The 22,487-nt window shown below is 32.9% G+C and overlaps 2 protein-coding genes across 2 annotated transcripts; both read right to left on the reverse strand.

Moving 5' to 3' along the window:
• Positions 1 to 647: 647 nt before the first annotated feature.
• Positions 648 to 1,734, reverse strand: LOC143598370 (uncharacterized). The gene is made up of 2 exons (XM_077076603.1): positions 1,215 to 1,734; positions 648 to 748 (listed from the first exon to the last, which is right to left on the reverse strand). Exons 1-2 carry the CDS (start codon positions 1,661 to 1,663, stop codon positions 742 to 744), a joined length of 456 nt encoding a protein of 151 aa, XP_076932718.1. The 5' UTR covers positions 1,664 to 1,734; the 3' UTR covers positions 648 to 741.
• A 14,767-nt stretch (positions 1,735 to 16,501) lies between these two features.
• On the reverse strand, positions 16,502 to 19,072 carry LOC143598371 (ferredoxin--nitrite reductase, chloroplastic-like). The gene is made up of 4 exons (XM_077076605.1): positions 18,582 to 19,072; positions 17,806 to 18,160; positions 17,425 to 17,713; positions 16,502 to 17,334 (listed from the first exon to the last, which is right to left on the reverse strand). Exons 1-4 carry the CDS (start codon positions 18,943 to 18,945, stop codon positions 16,594 to 16,596), a joined length of 1,749 nt encoding a protein of 582 aa, XP_076932720.1. The 5' UTR covers positions 18,946 to 19,072; the 3' UTR covers positions 16,502 to 16,593.
• Between the last annotated feature and the right edge of the window lie 3,415 nt (positions 19,073 to 22,487).

Consider the following 22,487-nt stretch of genomic DNA (forward strand, 5'->3'; position numbering starts at 1 on the left):
ACAAGTGTGTTTATAGATGGCACCATTTTTGGTTTAACAGTTGTATTCAAGATTTATTTACTATTATCCAGATATCAATCAATGTTCTTTAAGTTTTCTTGTAATATGAAAAATGCCAGCTTCCTAGCGATTTCTGGGCATTGAAGGAAACAACAATCTTTAAAGATCAGTTTCTATTTTTTTAATGCTATTGACCATTGAGATTGAGATCTGAATTCTGAACTGATCCAACTTCTTTTTCCCATTAAAAAATTTCTTACATGTGAAATACACCAAGACTTATCAATAATCATTTATTTATATATTCTATTTAATACATTTATTCATGTGAAGTATATAGTGTATTATCTTAAAATTTATATGGGTAAGATATCTACTTGATTTTCAAGACATCTGGAATTGTACGCGAACATAAATCAGATATACATGAAATTTGTTCACGTACGTATTAATTTCAACGTGTAAGGATAAAATCGCGATACACAAACGATAAACATTAATACAACTTTCTAATGTAAGTACAAACATCTTTCCAATGAAATTCTGTACAAAAAACTGTCGATATATAACTGAAATCACTTAACTATAATCGTAACATATCGAACAATATGAATACACACGGATCTGAACATCTATGACTTAAAACAACCTCATAACTTAAAACAGATATAAATAGATTAAAGCAAAAAATAGAAAATCCACCCTGTCACTTGTAATTGTTGCTCAAAGCCATCATAGCAATCATTTCCTGCAAAATCAAGGAGTTTCATTGATCATATAGTGTTACACCAATAATAATGATTTATGGATCCAAGATCTTCATGATCCTAGTATCATTGTGTGAAAAGATTTCAAAAACTCTGATTTTTTTTGCGTGTAACGAGGACGGTGTTCGACAAGTTTTATATATTGTTGTCAATTGTGTAATATAATTCTTATATATCATTCTATATATAATGTAACAATATATTCTTTTAGAGGTTATAATTTCATAGATTAATAAAAAAATGAGTAAAAAGAACCATAAAATAACGCTACCAACATGATATCATGTCAACAAAAATGTTTTTGTTTGTTTATTAGATGAAACAAAGTATTTTATTAACTAATTTTATTTAATTTATTAAAAATAGGCATATATGAAAACTTTAGTTTTTGAAATGACAAATGTGATTTTTTAAACTTTAAAGAGAAAATATAATAATGTAGCTAACCTAAGATATTGGTTTGCTTCATCAATGGTCTCCAAACCACCATGATTCTTATGATCACCTTTCTTTGCTGCCAAACAGCCATTGTGATTTAGATTTAGACTTTGACTTTGACTTTTTCCAAATCTCCACCACCCTGAGGTTTTTGGGAAGAAGATGTCATCATCGTCATCATCATTAGATGCAAGGAGCTCATCTCTAAGTGTTGTGACAGCCTTTTCTTTCAATGGCAGAATCTTGGCTTTGAAAAAGAGTTCATCAGCAGAATTTGAAGCAAAACAAGGCACAGAAAACTCAAATTCAGAAGAAACAGGAGCTTCTGTATAAGTGTTTTTCTTCAAATTGGCTGCTGTTGTTTGTTGGGTGTCAACAAAATCATTTGAGAATGAGATTCTTGGCTCCAAGTAGCCACCTTGTTGTTGCTCATTTATTTGCATGTTTAAGCATGCCATTTTTTTAATTTTGTTTATAAAAAGAGAGAGGAATTGAACAGTAGTTCTTGTTTCCTCTAAACTCTATAAGTAGCTGCAACTCACATGTTTGTGCTCCTATTTATACAAAGAGATGCTTCTTATCTTTATTATTTGTTTTAAGAATAATACATGTGAAGACCATGTATTCAAGTATTTTTGGATTCCATAGATAGTAATTTATATATCACCTATTATATGTCTTTGGGCTTATATGCATCAGATTCAATAAAACAACATATACTTAAGGACGAAATAAAACGCTCTAAAGATCTTACGATGCAAAAATATCTTTGTATCCATCTATAGAAAAACAATGGTTCTATGTAGTATTTTATCGAGATTTGTTGTACACATTGCAGTATTGCATACCTTAATTAGCTATAGAGTAGTTTTACTGTTTTAGTTTTCATATGATGTTAAAATACTCGGATGATCTCAACCGACGGATAATCAGCATAACCATCACGGATTCCACCTAAATACAAAAATAGGAAAAAGTATTTCGAAAGTCCATCAGTAATATGAAGATAAGATTTTTATAAGAATCTTGTCAAAATTTAGTGGAGTCGCTTTTCAAAGAGGGAACCATTTGTGACGGCATTTCCATCGCTAACTCAATCCGTAATAATGCTTATAAATAACAACATTAGCTTGGTGAGAAAATTGGTAATCTCTCATTTTTCAAGCCTGAAAATAACCGCGTGTGTTTCAACATGTAAGACAAACATTTGGGCGTGGTATGTGGGTCGGTGGATCCAGAAATGTGCTGTCAAATCTGTCATGTGGTAAGTTAATACGACGCCAGCAGGTTTGTTGAAATTGAAATATTCCATTAATGGGACTCGCATCACCTTCGCTCTCACCATAATCCTTTGTCTAGGACTTAGTAGATAAAGAATCGACGTCATAATAAGCGGATTGGATTCCAAGCGCGATCTAGGGTTGAAGGCAGACATGGACCAAGAGTTTGTCCCCTATATGTGCATGTTCTACCTGCATATGCTTACATGTCTAGCTATTTATTAGTTTTATCTTAATTTTAATATCCAGGAACGTAAAGAATTTATATATGGTGAAACTGTAGATAGTACCGATGGTATTGGACGGGGTTGCTTGTCTAGGTAGATAGTAATCGCAAATGTGCACTCTCTTTTCGGCACATATGTAAGGGGGTCTTGTAGTTTATATATAACATTCGAAATTTAATGTTTATTATGTTCAAAGTGTGTTGTAGTTGATATACAAGATTTGCTATTATGATGTATAATTTAACAATTTTATCAATTTGGGTTGCATTTTTCAAACCAAATACGAAGCAAAACTAAAATAAGAATAATAGACAACCTGAATTAATATAATAGGTTACAGAAGAGTGAAATTTGATATGAGCCGTTCAATAAGATTCAAGATTGAATATTGGCCGTCGATAAGGATGGATTAAAAAGCGGTTACTTTTCATCACATGTAACTACCCCATTAACCCATTTACATGGGTAACCACCCATTAATAGACATAGTTATTCCCACTCGACTATTAGTATAATTAAACTAAATTCTACCACCTAAAAAAGTGCATGTAACTAACTTAGTGTTAACTTCCCACTACCCATGTCCATATTATGTATGTATTGGGTAGTTATTTTGTGTGATGTGTCAAATGTGTTTGAAAGGAATAGGTGTAGTAGTGGGTAGTTACATACTTTTATTTTCGTTCATAGCAGTTAATGTATATATTACAGTTCCTATAAAGTTGGGATGTGGTGTTGCAGTTGCTGACTTGTAGTGCATATAATTGGATTTTGTTTGCTTATAAATGTAGTTCTGAAGTTTATTTTTAATTGTGTTGCTAAGTGATTATGTCATGAATAAAGAGTTAAATCTTCATGAGGAGGTACTTTAATTCAATTTTTTGTTTCTAAGTTTCTTATACTTTATCCTCTAACGATTGATATTTTCGTACTTGTAGAACAAAGCTATTGAAACAAGAAGTAAGCTTTATGGGGTACATGTGGAGGTAAGCATGTTTGGTAACCGCCCTCTACTAGACATTTATATCTTCCTCAGTAGTGCGACAGTTTCAGGAAGGTTACCAATTCTCTATTTAATTGCTACAATACAAAAATGACCATACAAGATCTGAGGTTTTTGATTATGAAGCTTCAATTGGTTCACGAGGTTGCGATCATCATCTCTAAACTTGTCCACCAGATAATGTTCATTCTTGCTCGATTTCATCGTCTTTGTAGATTAAGGTGTTTTTTTAAGTAGAAATTACTATTTAACAAATATTAGTTTTGTGGTTTTTTTTAATCTTTATTGTATATCCGGGAAGTTTCAGAAACGTGTGATCTCATTGGTAAGCTTCATTGGTTACATTTTTAATATGCTTTGTTATATAAAAGGGTCCATCTTAAAGTAGTGTTTGTTACAAAAAATTAGACAAAACCGAACACACTAGTAGAAAAAAAGGTCTTTAATGACATGCACACAATGACACGCGAAGATTTATGACCAGCAAATACGCATGTCATTAAAAAATTGTCATAATTTTTAAAATTTAAAAGATTTATGACATTTATTTTTGTGAGTCATCGATGCAGTGTCATAAATAAATACACAAAAAATATTGTGTTAATAATAAGGAACTGCGTGTCATCTATCTTAGATTTTCCAAATAAACAAAAAAGACCCGCCCAATTACTTCTCAAAATCGCCTCCAATTACTTCAATTGTTCAGCCTAAATTATACACAAAAACACAATTGAAACAGAGACGATCCATCTTCTCGCCTAGGGTTTCTTTTTGTTCAGACGACGATCACATAATTTACACACCTGCTTCTTCAATCGAACCTTATTCTTCAACAGATATGTCCTTCTTCTCGAACCTGCTTCTTCAATCGGTAAGAACCTGTTTCTTCAATCCATGATTTGGGTTTGTTTTTTGGTATCTTTTGTACGCTCTTTGACTCGATTACGATTTGGTTTTAGTTTGTATCTAGTTTAGCTGCTAGGGCTTTGCACAAAATATTTATGCTGCTAGGGTTTTGACAGTTCGTTATCGTCATAGCCACCGCCATCTCTGGGCAGATTTGAGCTGTGTTTATGCAACCAGCTGTTCACGTCTACAAAGAGCAACTACAACCGGATAATAACTGTAAAAATTAGGGCACCAACTGGAGTTTTTTGTTTATTTTTATTGGATGGTTACAACTGAATTTTTTAATAGTGCAAGTACAAGGTGTGTTTCCTTGTCTGCAATGGCTGTTTTAAAGCTCTTGTGAAGTATTAGTTGTTTGCTACTTCATTTGTTAAGTTTATGTTAACTGATTGATTGTATGTATAAATGAGCTATTGATTTATGTTCTTTATTCTGTTGGATTAGTAATTTAGTATTTTTCTGCAATTTTTGTCACCACCCTGTTCACTGCATACCTGATTAATTGAAGTATTTGTGCTGCGTAGATGTTAAAGGCTTACTAGAATGCAATATAATCTTAACAACGTATATACACTAATATAAAAGCTTCGAATTATCGATTTGATTAGGGATTTTTTTGTTTATTATTATTGGCATTCTATTTTTCATTCCACTTTGTTTGTTGTACACTTGTACTTTATCTCATGATATTTGTTGGTTGTTGGTTACTAAGTGTTTTAACTTTTAATTTCTTTTTGTGGTGGTATTATTTAGTTAACGCCTGGTGTTTGCCTTTTTGGTTGACCTCTTATGGGTAAGGTAGTTTTTCTTCTTTTTTATCTATTAAATGTTATAAATTTTTAGGTTTTATGTATTAGGTAATATTGATAGTTTTTGTGTCCTGGAGGTTCACTCGTGTTTGTGCAGTTCCGGGCTGATGGATTTAAGGTAACGTCTAGATTATATTGATCTGTTGCTGCATGTAGTGTAGTGTTTATGATAATGCATTGGCTGAGTAGATTATGGTGGTCTGAGTTTATTTGTAATTGATGATCTTTGTATTGGAAATTTATGGATGTATGTGTTGTTTGGTTTAATTATTCATTTTACAAAGAACTGAATTAGTAGGAATGATTTTCTCAAAATAGTCACTTTGACATTGAAGGTCAAATTGACATTTTTTTTGTATTCAAATTGATTTTCTCACATATATTTCTCATATAAAATTGGTCGACCAAAGTTGGTTGCAAGTTGCAGTCTTGTTTGAAATGGATGCTTTGATCTTTTTTTTTTTTTTTTTGTGTATGGTACAATTTAATACCTATTTAAGATAGTAAAGTGAACCCCTAACTCATAACTGAACATCTGTTAAACAGTTATGCATGTGACATGATTGTCGGTGAGACTATACTAAGAAGTTGTAAATTGTATTTAGTAAAACAATGTTTTCTTTATTGAATTCATCTATAATACGTCCGAGCAATTGTAATGTCTGTTTTTCAGGTGCTGCCGCAGTTAAATACTGAGAGCAAAGAGCAAACTAAGCTCCTTAAAAGCATCTCAAGGTTAGCCCAAATTCTACCATTTAATGTTCGTTTATATTTAATGGGTCAACAAGAAAACTCTTATTTGTGTGTGTATGTGTGTGTGTATATATATGTGCGTGTGTGTAGGCCTAGCTAATGTAACCCAAATATTGAGCGTCGGTAAACGCCAAAATCATAACTGGGTGCAGTTACGCACCAAATTTAGTGTAATTATATTGGTTTGTTTTGACCTGACCAAATATTTTAACATATTCTTAATTTGTTTAATTTTCTATTCTGGTTGGGGATGGCGAAGACGAATACACAGGAGGCAGATTTTGATGCAATCCAAGAAGAATGCTGAAGTTAGGTGGCATAGTTTATTTTCCGATGTATTTTATTAACGATTAACTAACATTTTTGTTAACTTTGTAATATTTTGACTTTGGATTTCTAAGTATGAAATGAAATGGATAATTTTGATATATTGATATTTTATGTTGTTTGCCATCATAATTTAGTTATGGTTATTAATGTAAAAATTACTAATATGCATTAAAAAATAATAAAAAAAATATTTTTTCAAAGCATTAAAACGATGACACACATAAATGCAAGTCGTGTATTGCTGTCGTAAATGCTTGTCATAAATCTGTGTCATAAATGCGTGTCAATAAATATGACACGCGGATGCATGCCATATTCAATTTATAACTGGGGCTTCATTGATACGCATTTGTGTGTCATCTGTACCCTTTAATGACACGCATTGCGTGTCATTAAAGGCTTTTTTTCTAGTAGTGACATGACCCGGATATTTGCGAGCTGACCAAGACATGACCTGCTTGACCTGTTGAGTTTCTCTTTGAGTGTTAATAGTTGGGGTGCTAAACAGGTCGCGTTCTCGGCCCAACTCGACAACCTGAAATGAATTCGAACACGACGCTGACCGAACACGATTTGCAGTAATAATTGAATGGAGAAAAATGTCCAACCCTTTTAGAGATGTCCATTTCTTTTAAACTGGACTTTAACAACCCTTTCATGTGTTAGCCCTAACATTTGTTGTTTTATGTCTTGCCTTTAGTGGAATACTTTGTTTTTAGGGAGGTTAGGTCTTTTTTTGTGGCTAGAAGCTAATGGTGTGGAATTTTGCATATTTACAAGCTTTGTATAGTCACTTTCTTTTCAATGTGAATCGTGAAGTTAATTTTTTGTTTCATTCTTTTTTTCAGATTTTCGCATAGGATTTAATTCGTCTTTTAGTTTTTGTCAACAATCATGTTTTTATCAATTACAAGCATGTTATACTTTAGCAAGTATCTTTAATTGAAAAAATGATATATTTTGATGAGAGTGTGCATTGTTTTGAACATGCATGATGCTTATATTGGATAAGTTGATCAGGTACAATAGATGAATGATGATGACTTGCTTCAAATTTTGGTATGTGTGATCGTTGTCGTCCATTATTTTTGGGGTACCTTGCCAATTAACATAGACGTGGTATGATGTGATTTATTGTGGTGAAGTTGTTCAACATCGTAAAGTTTTTATTTCTGTTTTGGATATGCATGTATTTGAAGAAGTTCTGGAAATACATTATTTTTTTCTCACCACCAATATCCATTGATATGTGGAGTCTTTGGCCATTTCTAATGGAAGCTTTGGGTAAATGAGCTTTTGATTTATTTTGCAAGTATGTTAACATTCTTTCTTTACATTTTAATATCCTCATGTTGTTTCTCTTTTAGGTTTTATCTTAATAATTTTTCCCATGAATTACTTTATACATTTACGACTTTTCTTATTTGTTTGTTTCGCGCCTATGTGTAATTAAGATGTTATTCCACTCACAATATATGAAAAGTTGTACCTTGAAAAAAGCCACAAGTCAAGATTACAAATTTTGGTAAGCGAGTCAATGTAAACCATTTTTAGTTAACGGGTCAGAATCATCATTTTTATAATGCAAAAGATAAAAAGGAAATGCTTATGTTATTATGATATTAAACAACCCGTCCATCGGACGGATAATGTAGGCGTCACATTCCGGCGTTAATATTCCCGTCCACCGGACGGGTAAAATACTAGTTGTACCTATGACATGTGGTTCTATGAACCATCACTTTTTTCATTGCACCAAGGAGTTATTTTATAGGTAATTATTTTAAAAAATTTTATATATAAAAAATAAATAAATTTTCTTTTTGTTTTAGAATTATAAGCCTCTCGAGAGACTATGCTGAGATGGTCACCCTCCTTAGTTTTTGCCCTTCCTTTGAGCCTGCCCTGAATTTACTTATATTGTTATTGTGCGTTGATTCCAAAATGAATTTTCATGACATAAATGGTTTGCGTAAATTTTTTACTAACCCCCTAACGAATGACAGGGCGTGTTAATGCCAACGAGTGTACAATTAATCATATACATGTATTTGACACTAAAATGACTTGCAATGAAAGAATGTGAATTTGTGTAACTTAAATAGCCCAGTTATATTTGACAACGCCTATAGGGTCCATAAGCGTATAAGTAACAAGATGCATATTTTAAACACTAAAATTACTTGTTATAACTAATTCAGTTTTGTGTAATCTAAACTAACCACTTAAACATAGCATGACTCCAAAAGTGTACGCTAAATCATACACGTGCCGTACTACCAAATGGCCAGTAATACCGCAAGACCCCTAAACTAACCTAAACTAGCCACTAAAATCTTTTTTTTCTTAATATTCCGAAATAACCTTATGTATTTATTAATTTGAAAGTAAAGAAAGTAACATAAGTTTATGGTGGCGTGATGGTATGGTTATATATGTTGTTGCCATCTATGACACCTGAGTTCGAACCTTGACTTATCTTTGGCTTTTTTTTTTCTCTTCTTTATGTTGTTGGTACATTTTTAGCTCTTTTTTTTCGAAATTAGAGATAGACCTGTGTATTTTATGTATAGATTCCATATCAAATTAAACAACGAAAAAGTAAGGTGATGTAGTGGTAAAGTTGTTGTGTTGCACTATATTTATTGCGAGTTTGAACTTGCGAGAGCCGACTTTTAGTTTTTTATTTAGTTTTTTTCTTTTTTATAAATTAGAAGTGTTTAATTTCTGTTGTTTCTATTGTTAATTTTATAATACATCAACTCAAGGCGCTGAAGGCAACCTCTAGTTTCATTTATGGAATATGTGTGTGCGTGTGTACTTGGTATTATCAACTTGTGCCATAATACCGAAATTAATTTGTTTCATGATTTCCGCGTATTTTCAATGATACCAAAGGTAATAGATCAATTATCAATTCATATCTATGTAAAGAACCCCTTAATTGTAAGACCTCAAACCCTGGAGGTCTCACAGTTGGTCATTAATTCGTAAGTATCAAACTTTACATGCCCCGGTATCGTAACATGCTAATATTGGTATTCAGTCAGTACTGAAATGACACAATACTAGTATTTGGTCAGAAAATCACGTCCTTAGTTTCAGCACTAGAAGATAATTCTAGGTGAATACGAGTTAAGGTGCTCGGACTACAAGATCTATTAGAGTTAGCTCGATTGGTGTTGGCAGTAGCTGGAGTTGATTTTGATGATCCCTTGAACTTTAAAGACGGGTCTACTGGTTAAAAAAATGTAAATGTTTTCTTTTGAAGCAGGAATAAGGCCAGAATAATATGAACTTGGAACTATGGAAATCATCATTGAGGACTCACACTTGTGTTAAAGATTCTGATATTGCAACAGTAAAGGTGAATTATTTAAAAACTTTCACACCTAAAATCAAATTTTATTTGTACTTTTACTCCCATTGTTTTTTGTTTGTAGTACTTCTATTATTTAATTGATTTATAGAATACATATTTATAAAAAGTTTAAATATAGATTTTTTTTATTTATTTGTTTATTTATTTATTAAAGTACGTACATGCATTATTAACAAGTTATATACTTAGATTTGGTTCTAAACACATAATATGTTTAAAACCAGTTGATATTATTTATTTGACTTTTATATAGTATTAGCTTTTTATATTAAAACATTGAAAAATCGCAATTCATAAATAAATTAACATTTAGTGATTTTTGGTATTCTTTTAAACTTGATGATTTTCCGAAGCAAATTATTAGTTAATGGATAGCTTTAAGATTGTTTACTTTTATATATATAAATAGGCATTTTAGAAAAATCATACGTTAAAAGCTAATATATTTAAGTACATTATATAAAATTAATTACTCCTATTATTGTTGTTAATAAAGATAAAGACATTTGTTACATAAAAGTTTGTTTAAGAACAGAAATGTCATAAAGGTAATTATATATATTAAACCAGATAGTGATAATACATAATATATAAATTATAAAAATTAGTTTAGAATTTTATAGAAAAACTTTAAGAAAATCAACTTTTTTAATCTTATAATTTAATGGTGATTCCAAATCTATAAAATCATTTTAAATACATATCCGTTAAATACAACCAAATTTTTTATATCACTAAACTATAATACCATATATTTTATTAGAAAAGCTTTTTGTATTAAGTAGAAAAATCCAAGCCTCAAGAGTGAAAAGAAACTAGTGATGATACTAAAGTGATAGTGGAATGTGGATGAGCTGTAGATGTTTGACCATGCAATTAGTGGGTCAATGGTCAAACCTAACCATATCACTTCCTTATTGTCATTTCTGATCAATAATTCATCTCAACTTCTTCCATTAACTCCTTATGCTTCTACTTCTCCAACCACTAGATCCTTAATTTAGTGACATTGATACTTATTGGATGATAATAATTAATTTGATTAATATAAAAGTTAATATGGTGACATAAGTGTACTAATTCAAAATTTCAACGTGATGCATGATACAAGTTTAAAGTTATTTTATGGTCATGATTTCAAAATTTATCCAAATTGGTTACATATATAGTGGATTGTCGTTGGAATAGTGTTTTTTTAGCGGTTATATAGTGTTTTTTAGCGGTTATTTTCACACTGACTCACTTAATTATCTTCATTTCATTTTTAGGAGGAGACTCACCATATATCTATATCTGAAAAAACCTCATGACTCAACTTGAAACCCTTTATTTTTTGTCACATGTGAGATTTAAACTCAAAATTATCCCATTTTATTTTAAACTGATGGTTTTATATGCCTCACCTCAACCACGTTAGAACACTTACTATTGCAATATTGCAATATAGTGAACCAAACATAATTAATTTATATGGCTTTGAAGGAACAAGACGAACCAATGGAAAACCATTGATTTGCCTCATCTCTTCTATGGCTGATTTTTAGCACTAGCTAGGCCAATCGGTTCAAACATTTGTATAATGAGAATATCTTATTGCATAATTGACAATACAATAGATTCACAAAAATTAATGGTGGTTAATTATGGGTTTTAGTGGGGCAAGTAGGCATACATTTCCTATTGTTCATAGTGTTGTGTTGTTTATTTAAGACTTAAGAATTGTTAATGTTTACTTCATTTTTAAATGTTTATTTCATATGTGCTTAAAATAATTAGTTTAAAACAAACCATATATATTTGTAACAATTGTACAAACCTAGTTGAGTTCATAAAACTTGTACAATATAGTGAACATATATCACATTCTAGGTTGTTTAGATAGTTTACTGTTTTATTTTTCTATTCCGAATGTTAAATACCTATATATATATATATATATATACTTCTATGCAAAACTTCACCATCCTTTTAAAAAGTTGGATCTTGCCGCCTAATCGTTCTTATCACATAATAAATCAAGCTTATCAAATAGTCCACTTAAACCGAAAACCAGCCATATTGATACCAAAAGCAAATCCATATATTTTTAGATAAATCAGGCGAATCCAACCCATTTCTTGAACCCATCATCTCTTAAGCCAACTCGGTTATATGGTGAAAGGCAAAGTTTGTCATCTTTGTATCCATTACACCCTAATATTAGTCCAAAAAAAAAAGAATGGAAAATAAACATTTTTCTTGACCAAAAGAGCAACTAATTTAACAATTTCTAAATTGTAGCAACTTAGAGCATGTCAGATTGCACTGCTAATACTGAATTGAAGCAAAGTTTCGTTTATTTAATTTTTAACTTGTTATCCATTGATTTTGTCTTGTTTTATAGATCTATATATATATATACGTATATTTATATGTATGAATATAACATGATTAACATCAATCACATTTTCTCATAATGGCGTTAATCAACACATCTCATTCAAACATATATGTTTGACTCGAGTACAATCAAATCATTATGTTTTATTGCATCATGAAAATGAAACATTTTTTTTCTTAGCAAATATTAAATGGCTACAAGCATAAATGCACGTGAAAATAAAGTTAAAAAAAAAAGGAAATCGGGTATTGATGATCACATGGTTTGGTTAAATATACACTTTTTGGATTGAAACTATTCGAATGAAATGTTGACAAATGGCTGATTCTTGGAAACGGGCCTCCCCTTCTTTTACCCGTAATCATGTCAACAAGATCTCAAAAACGACCGATAAAGTAAGGGAATAATTATTATTATTTATAGTTTCAATCATTTTCGCTCTGGTTATTATGGATTTGCTTAAGATCAGTCATTTTGTTTGTGTTTAATCTGTTGGTTGGTAATCTAGCCGATAACATAGATGGTTTCCGGTTTAAACAACTTCAAACACCATTACATGCATACTACAAAGCAGAGGCTTTCATCTTTGGGTGTATTCATTCTATCGGTGAAAGTGGGTCCCGTACGTAGGTAATTGTTGGTGATACTCTATCGAAAAACATGGTGTGCGTAACGGATTTACCAAGTGTTTATTGAGGGATCAGCAACGCTAGGTACCAATTAATGACGGCTGTTTTGTGACAATTTACAGATTTTTTTTGAACAGCCAGATATTATTTGCTTGTGCCCCTTAAGTGGTTTGCGACCAAAAGTCCCTCGGATACTAACACATTTCACATAACAATAAACATCTGTTAAAGACTACTAGAGAAGATTCCTAACTTGTGTCGACAAAATTTTCATAAAAAATTCTATCTATATCTATAAATTTATCCGTAATTACCAGTCTCAATTTGTTTCTAAAACATGCGAATGAAACTCTCATAACTCGATCTCAAACCTATAAATACAAAACACTCGATATTTCAAATTATGGGAGATCGTTGCTTGGGCGTGGAATGTACATAAATGTTGAGAGCACGTAAGCGAGCTAATGTTGAAAGTCATTGTTAGCGAGTCAGGTGAAATTAGGCATCTCGAAATTTAAATACCGTCATTTGTATCTTATATCACAATGGGACGTAAGTTTGGATTGGAATTGATAGCTTCAAAATGTGGAACCAGACCATATATGCCATTAATTTCGAGCCATTGGAGTTCATGGGCACAAAAAATGTGGATAACGAGAAAGCATTGGTAGGACGCCCTCGCTTAGGCATTAGCACTCGTAAGCGTACACGTCGCTGTGTTATATTACTCATTTTCCATCCTAATGTGTAATATCTGAAAATGTAATATATTTATCTACAACTAATGCCAAGCTTGTCTGTCTAATAATAAAATAGTGTGAAGTAATATCGTTTGTCTACTATGAGCATTAGAAATGAATAGATATATAGTTCTCAATGTCTAGCTACAAATGTAATATAATTTATATTTAGTATTTTGAATACAATGTAAGTTGATTTATAAAGTTGATATATACGCTAGTGTCGCATATACATACATATCACATATATACACACGCGCATACACTTTTAAACACATACACATACACATACACATACACATACTTATAACACCAATACACACACTCATAACACACACATGCAGTAACACATGATACAAGGTAGCATAACCTTTGGGTTCTCTTGGAATCCTGTATTATTGAACATTATTATATGTTTTAATTACTAATACTTGGTATACAAGATAGCATAACCTTTTAGTATATAAAAGAAAAGGATAATAGATATATATATTAATTTGATAATTAGTAAGTATGGTGCATTGCATGTTCCTCTTCATGTATTTGTCAAGAGTACCTTTTTTCTACACCCAAGCATATGCAACCCATGTTCAAATGGCAATGAGTTTTCGGCAATTTAGTGGGGAAAATATGTTCCGGGATCTAAACGTACATAAATTCATTTAAATAAATAATCATGAGCTAGTACTATTATCTCGTTAAAACGATCATAGCTTTTTTACTCGTAAGGACGTTAGTAGGCCACCTATCCATGAAAATGATGTCGGGTACGGGGTTAAGACCGTATGGGCAACCATCTGTCCCCTCAATTCCTTCATATAATGTTTATAAAACAATTTTATTGCTTTGCCAACTACATATATTGAAGTTTGTGAAGAAAAAAAAAGTTTCATTTAGTTTTTATGTTGACAATGGTTAACTAGGGATGTTTGTGATTGCTTATAAAAACTTGTTTATAATTGATGTAGCTGTTATACTGTTAGTTGTTTAGAAATGTTCGGCTTTTTTATTATTATTGTTATCCATACTCCTTATGAGAGCATTTATAAGTTATAAATGAAATATGATGATTTAAATACGCTAATTTGCTTACTCAGGAAACAACTATTGTTAATATCACTAATTGAACAAATTGTAATGTGAGAGAGGACTGCACCCGCTATTAGTTTGGATTTTAGACGGCAATAAAGTGAACACTGCACTAAATGCATTCTCCAATTGCATCATCTGTTTCTAGACGGCACTATGTTACAAATGAAAATGGTTTAAACACTTTCAAACTTAGAGTTAGGTTCGGCAAATGATGGCGGGTAGGGTGGGGTCATGTGACATGTTAGAATGGGTTCGCGCTAATACATGTTTTGAGTACAATGAGGTTAAGTCAAAACAAGTCATCTTATAAAGGTATTAATTTGGGGCAAAATGGATTTAAATTGAAATTGGTTGTTTAATAAAAAAAATAGATTGAAATGGACGCAATGGTGTTGGTGGTGGCCATGCCAGAAGTTGGTGGCGGTGATTCTGATTGAGATAAAAGGTAACCCTGGTGTCGGTGGTGACGATGCTAGCGGTGGTATCATTGGTGGCGACAGGTCAATTGTGGAGGCAGCGAACGTGTCGGCGTGGCGCCCTCGTTAATGATGATAGTGGGGTCGGTGGTGGCGATGATGGTGGAGGTGGCAACAACGAGTAGATGGTTGAGACAAACAAGGTCTTCGGTGATGAAAATCCATTTGAATAAACTTTAAGTTAACAAGTTTTATACTATTATTTAATTTGTTTTATGAGTTGTCAAACAAATGTATTTATGATTTTTTTTTCCATATTAGCCCAATGAGTAACGTTTATTTTAGTAGTTTATGTTTAACTTTAACAAAATGGAGAGGCAGTTTATAAAACCGGTTAAAATGGACGCATTGTAGGGTCGGGTCGGGACTCTCCTCCTGTCAGTTACCCATTATTTGCCTATTATTTTGTGAGATATTCTCTAGAAAATAATATTACAAAAACTTTATTGCAAAAAGAATAATTTCTACCAAGAGGTTTTGAGCGACTTCAAACCCAGTCGAAACCATTTTTATAAAGCTAAATTGTAACCTTTTCTTTCATGTATGACTCGAGAACTTCAAAACATGAAGTGTTTCGACTCTTTTAAAACTCAATTCAAACCATTAAAACCGGCAAACCAAGCTATAGTATGTTGAGATGACCACTTATTTTAGGTTAACAAGTGGAAATTCTACAACACATGCAATTTATACACTTCTATTAAACCATCCATAAACTCCAGCTTAGCTACATATAATCTTGATAATCAACACGATCCAAACCATTAAAAAACCGTCAAACCGGAATCTAGGGACCGAAACCAGTTATGTTTGTCATGTGTTTATCGTCATTTTCCTCTACCATCATACAAACTCAATGATGTCACTTTCATGAGGGTTTCAGTCACACGTGAATCGGTTTTCAATGATGAACTTATTTTTGTCATGTATTTGTAGAAATAACATGTTTCTGTCATGAATCGGCTTTCACTGATGGACTATTGTTTTTGTAAACCCAATCTAAAACCGATCCAGTTTGTCGGTTCAATAGATTGGCCCATAGTTGACTGGCCCAAATGAAGACAATTCAAGACTAGTAAACCGGATCAACTGTGTAGACCCTTTGTGTTACTAAAAAATAAAATAAAAAGTTACACGTAAAATTTATTTTTATTAATGAGAGAGAAATTGGGAGACACTTATATAGTCTAAAGTATAGGTGGATTGCCCACTTATACATATTATTATTACATTTGTTCAATCAAAAAACTAAAAGATATACGTGTGGACCTTTGAACAACTTAAACTTACCGTACCTCAAGGCAATATTACAACTTTCAGTTTTAGTCCCTCAACTTTGTTTAGATGTACACATGTTACCCCTACACCAATATTATTTTCATTCTTCCACCTCCTCTCTTTCCCTTGGAACAGCACCAAATTTCTCAACCAAAATGTCCACTACTAAAGGCACCAAGTCCTTACAAGGGACGGCCTTCTTATAAATATCCCCCAAATGCGAGTCACTTCCAATTCTGCCCCCTACGAAAACATCCGCCCCTTCGACGACTTTCCCATTTTCGTCCCTAGTCATGCATCCCATAAACCCTATATCCGCCACTTGCACTTGCCCGCACGTGTTTGGGCACCCAGTCCAGTGCATTCGTACTGGACGGGTTACAGAAACAAGTCTTTGCACTTCTTCTGTAACCTTCAATGCCCGAGCTTTTGTCTCGATTATAGCCTGCCCGCAAAACTGGTTACCCGTACAAGCTACTAGCCCTTTCATTAAAATAGGTGGCTCGGGTAAAAACTTTTCTTTTAAAAGTGGCTCGTCAAGTAAAGCTTTGACTTTTGAGTTTGGCACGTTTGGGATTATGATGTTTTGTTCAACGGTTATCCGTAGCTCTCCTGAGCCATACTCATCGGCTAACCGTGCTAGTTCGTCCATGTCGTCGGCTTGGACTCGACCAACTGGAATGTGAATGCCCACAAAGTTAAGACCTTCTTGTTTTTGTGGGTGCACACCAAATAAATCCCTTCTTTCCCAATTTTTGTCAACGAGGTCTTCGGTAGATGATCTCTCCAATGCTTGTTCGGGCATTCTCTTGACCACTTCCGACCGGAACCCTTCTACACCCTGCACCCCGAAGAAACTAAAATTAGCAAGAGAGGCCCTTCAGAATTGAAATTTTATAGTTTAAAACCAAATTTAAAGACAATGACATACGAGTTCATCGATCAACCACATCATTCTAGTCTTCTGCCTATTCCCTCGCGTACCAAGATCCCGATAAGCCTCGAGAATCGCTCCACAAGCCGGGACCACATCTTCGGCTGGGACCCACGCGTCAAGAGGTATAGCCTCTTCGCACCGCTTTGGGCTAAAGAAACCCCCTACCAACAAATTGAACCCGAACCTACCGTTCTTAGTAGCCGGCATGTATGCTAAATCATTGATATGAGGGTGCTCATAAAGATCATGTGAACCGATCACACACACATTCCACTTCCTTGGCCTACAAAAGAAAAGGCATTCAAAAAGGTCAAAATGTATATCTTTTTCACAACCAAAAAGTAAAGATAACACTTAAAGATCAAAGTATCTTACAAGTTGGTAACTGCGGGATTCCCTCGCGAATTCCCGGTAATAAATTGTGATAACAAGTTCGTATACGGCCTCGTGTCCACAATCTCGTACGGATCGATTCCTGCAATCGGGTTCCCAACAGGGTTCCTAACATTGTCCATACCACTTTGAAGGCTCGTTAACCCAACTTCATCAAGACCCTTTAAAATCGCGGGTACATCCGGTAGCGTAACACCTCGAATTTGCCAGTTTTGGCGTGTGGTGACATCAGCACAACCTTGATCACCATACTGCTTTATCACACTAGCTAAGTATCTAGTTTGTGCACTAGTTGTCACACCATTTGGAAGCTTCAACCTCATCATAAATCGACCATCTACACATTTAAACCCATTGATGACAAAGATTAATATAACTTAAAGTTACGAAATTCGGAAGGTATTATTTTCTTGATTCCGAATCGAAAGTTATAATCTTTATACTAAAATTCGAATCAAAGATTAATGGGTATTTTCTAGTTAAATCAAAAGATTCCAGAATCAACCATTCAAATCAGTTTTTGAATCTAAAGTTATGATCTTTATGATCCCACAAAATGATGACTAGCTAGAATTAAAAACAGTAAAAAAACTAAAATTCGAATAAAAGATTAATGGGTATATTCTAGTTTGATCTAAAGATTCCATAATCAACGATTCAGATCAGTTTTTGAATCAAAATTCATGATCTTTATATTGCTAAAAAAAGAAAACGAATCTTGAAAAGATGTTAAAATAAAACTTAAAACATGTTCTTACAGTGATGTTTCCTGCGATGAAACAAACCAAGCCACTTGAGTCTAACATCAACATCATCTTTAGTATCCTTAACTTTATCAATCTCCTCAAAGGGTATCTTAGCAAGATCTTCAATCCCATTCTCCATGAACACTTTCATAGGTTCACTAACAATCTTCACCTTCTCATGAGGATTAATACCCTGCCGAAACTTCTCCTTTAAAACATAATACCTTCCTTTCTTTTCAACTCTTGGTTCCAGCCTGTCGGCGGCTATCTCCGCCGGAGAAGCTGCTGGTACGGTGGTTTGCGATGGGGTGGCATAGAGTTTAGTAGAACTGAGTTTAGTTGTGGTTGTGATGAAGTTGACGGAAAAAGATGGCATGTTGGAGAGAAGACGGTGGGGGTGATGGAGGAGAGAGAGGGTGGGTGGGTTTTGTAGGGCGGAGGAGGTGGTGGGTGGTGTCTCTTGGATATTATTAAGAGTCGGGTCGTGTGTTAAGTTGAGTTAAGTTAAACATGAGAAGTAGAAACAAGAAGGACGATTTGGATCACAACTCTTACCTAAATTAGTTGTCAGCGTTTCGAGTGCGTGGTTTTTTATATAATTATTTTATTTATTGTATGATGAGTAACGTTGGGCTTTAAATAGTATATATAAAATTGTTTTGTGTGTTAAAATAGATAACACCTGTCTCGAATTACCAATGGATAGCATATGGTTAATAATAATAAACGAGATACTTTAAAATTCGTTAGAACCACTTCTAAAAATTTTGCTTGATTTTTGGTTTTTTCATTCCTTTTATATGTTTTTAATATTTACCAAAACCAAAAAAAAAAAGTTAAAAGAAATATATATGGTTCGTGAAAATACATATACATAGCTCGTAATATGCATATATGTAACTTCTCAAGATATGTATATATTGTATGTACTTCGATAATCTACATTGTTTTTATTACTTTTTAGTTATGACAAAGATTAATATGACTAAAAATAGAAAATAAAAAAATGTGTTTAGAAGTAGTTTTCATGAGTTTTAAGTTCAATGTGGTTTTCGTTTATATTAGGATTATAGATATATTGGGTATAAACATTATTACTTCGGCTTCAAACCGGTAACTTAAACCGTGACTGACATAAACCATTACTCTACGCTAGTCTTATATATGTTTGCTTATTTATCTTTTCCTAGTTATTTATATCGTTCAACTTCTAGCCGGGTTTACTGATCAAGAACTAGCCAAATGCCTCTTAATTCGAACCTAATCACATTATGTGTTTAATATAGGAATTAGGCGCGAAGTAGTAATGGGCAAAAATGAATTGATAAAGCATGATTAGGATATATGTTATTGGATGTTTGAATATGGAGTGGCCACGTATAGACGTCACGTAGGTACGTGGTGAGAGCTTCCACATTTCACACCAAGTTTGATGTGTTATGGTGCTCTGAAATGTAAAAGGTGTTTGCGTAGTAAGGTGGAAATACATAATTACTTAATAATTAAAAAAATCACGTCTTGTGAGATAAGCGCTCGTTAAACTAATAGGGCTAGAAGGGCAATGCTCTTTGACCTCTTTCACCTGTGAAGTGTTGGGTGTTAACGCTAAAGCCTGCCAACGTGGTCTCTTGGCGCCCTTGAGTTTTGTCCCATAACACACCTCCTTAAACATGTAAATTGAAGTTATTGATTGAAGTGAAGTATACATGTATGTATATACAAATGACCTGGTTTCAATGATGTCTCGTGAAGTGAATGTAATGTTGTGCATTTTTCATAAGAAGAGAGTGAATTTCTTGAGAAATTTGTCAAGATGTGTCAATTATATAATGTCGTGTATAATGATGATGACATGAAAAAATGGTAGAAGTAAAATAACTGAAGGCACTCCTGCATTATCAAAACTGACGAGATGTGTCAATTATATTATACCGTGTATACAAATAACTACAAGGTTCTTGTTTTTTTTCCGATAGATGTCGTAATTCTTGCTTCTAGCGTTATTTTGTAATTTATTGGTGTGTTATTATTTGTAATCATGCTTTTTTAATATATTTTTAAAATACATTTAAAAAAAAAACTAGATGGTAGTTGTAATTTAAAATATCTTGGTGAAGGCATCTTTTATATAACTAATTGAATGTTACTCTTACGATATATCTCTTTAAAAAAACAATGATTGATTGGCATGCTCATTCATTCCTCGCTATGGCACAAAGATGAGGAATAAAAACACTTCTTATGATAAATAAAACTATAAAATACCATATTTTGACTTCGAAATATCGCAATTTTCACTATGGAATATAATTTAAAAGTTTGATAACTATACCGGTAATAAAAATATTACAAGTGCCGTAAGGATAATACTTTGAGCAAATATGTGATGTTTTATAATATTGCGTAAGAAGCAAGTATCAACTTGTTGAGTACTAAAAAGGAATATACATACAAGGTTTTAAAAAATGAAAAAGAACAGATATTATTATTAATAAAAATATTGTAATTATTTGATGGTCTTATTGATATAAATGGCATTGGCAGGTGACGGTTGAGGAGGTCGTGTGGTCTGGCTTTAGAGAAGACGGAAGAGGCAGCCAGCCACTAGCCCACCCACACGAGTGGGAGCCAAGCCAAGCCGCACCAAAAACCATGTGCTCCTTTCCTTCAATGGACCGGGTTATATTTTCTAATATAGTCAACCACAACAATCCTCAACTAAATATTTTTTATATTAAAAATAAATCGTAAAAAGTAATACTTTAAAATATTCTCAACCCATTTTTTATCCATAGTCATATCATTACAATTAAAATCTCTATTTTTCTCTTTTATTTTCAAATCAAATAATATATTTTATACCTTTATTATTATTCATTTACTCTCCCTACTCACTATTACTATCGGAAAATATTTGAAAATTATACGGTATAAATAGTGAAATCTCAAATTTAACTTTTTCGTATAACATTTTTTTCTCTTCTCTACTCACAACCAGTCATAACCAAACTTTATAATTTACAAAACTCACCCACATAGTTATACAGGACAGACTAAGAATGCTCTTAAGACAACTATACATGGAGTGTTAATTCAATTTTTGATTTGTTCGGTTTATTTTGAACGGTGTTTTATTCGATTTACATTTTTTTATTGAAATCGAAAACTGAAATAAATTTAAGTAGTTTAAAACCGAACTCAAAACCTCATTTAAATTCAGTTCACTTTTTGGTTTTTCGTACGAAAAAACGAATAACCTTTGTTTCTTGTTGGACCATATAAGTAAAACTATAATCAAATTGAGCTAAAGAGCAAAACTTATCTAACCATATTTGCTATTCGATTTCAATCGAACTTAGATTGTTTTAAACCCCAATTCAATTTTTGTTCGAAAACAAGATGAAAATCGAATATGTAATTCGGTTTCGCTTTAAACGCCTTCGCTTTAGCTTGGTTATCGATATAATTAGTATGAAATCAAATATTAAGCGCACACACGCTCTATTTCCTCCTATCCTTAATAAATTGTGAAAAATTGAGTTTATAAAAACTAAAAAAAATTAATAAGATTATATATATTTGAATTTGATGGGTAACCCTTAGATCAACACATCTAGAGCTGCAAACTCTAGACCATATTGTTTAGCAACAACTCCCATATAATGAAACAGAAGAATGTGTCTTTGGATCAAATGGTGATGTAGCTCTAGATCGATGGGTGCTACCAAGCTATGTTTTCAAAGCACTTAGCCATTGAAAAAGTCAACGGGTATTGAATGCCCTGACACGAACATAACACTCCTTGTTGTCAAGTCGAGGCTAAGGCTGAGGGTGTGTGGAGCGTGAGAAAGGGCGCAAGAGAACAGCCGCTCGCGCCCCACCACACCACCGAGGCGCGAGAGGGGCGCGAGCGCAGAA

The sequence above is a fragment of the Bidens hawaiensis genome, unplaced genomic scaffold (assembly GCF_021521415.1).
Source record: "Bidens hawaiensis isolate Kalapana, Puna unplaced genomic scaffold, B.hawaiensis_p1.1 tig00049986_1, whole genome shotgun sequence".
In the NCBI taxonomy this organism is placed as follows: domain Eukaryota; kingdom Viridiplantae; phylum Streptophyta; class Magnoliopsida; order Asterales; family Asteraceae; genus Bidens; species Bidens hawaiensis.

Excerpts from the sequence above, each read along its gene's own strand:
- LOC143598370 (XM_077076603.1), bottom strand. The coding sequence starts at position 1,663 with ATGGCATGCTTAAACATGCAAATAAATGAGCAACAACAAGGTGGCTAC.
- LOC143598371 (XM_077076605.1), bottom strand. The coding sequence starts at position 18,945 with ATGCCATCTTTTTCCGTCAACTTCATCACAACCACAACTAAACTCAGT. Across the intron at positions 18,161-18,581 it reads TCATCGCAGGAAACATCACT|ATGGTCGATTTATGATGAGG; the intron begins GTAAGAACATGT and ends TTAAATGTGTAG. Across the intron at positions 17,714-17,805 it reads AATCCCGCAGTTACCAACTT|GCCAAGGAAGTGGAATGTGT; the intron begins GTAAGATACTTT and ends TTTCTTTTGTAG.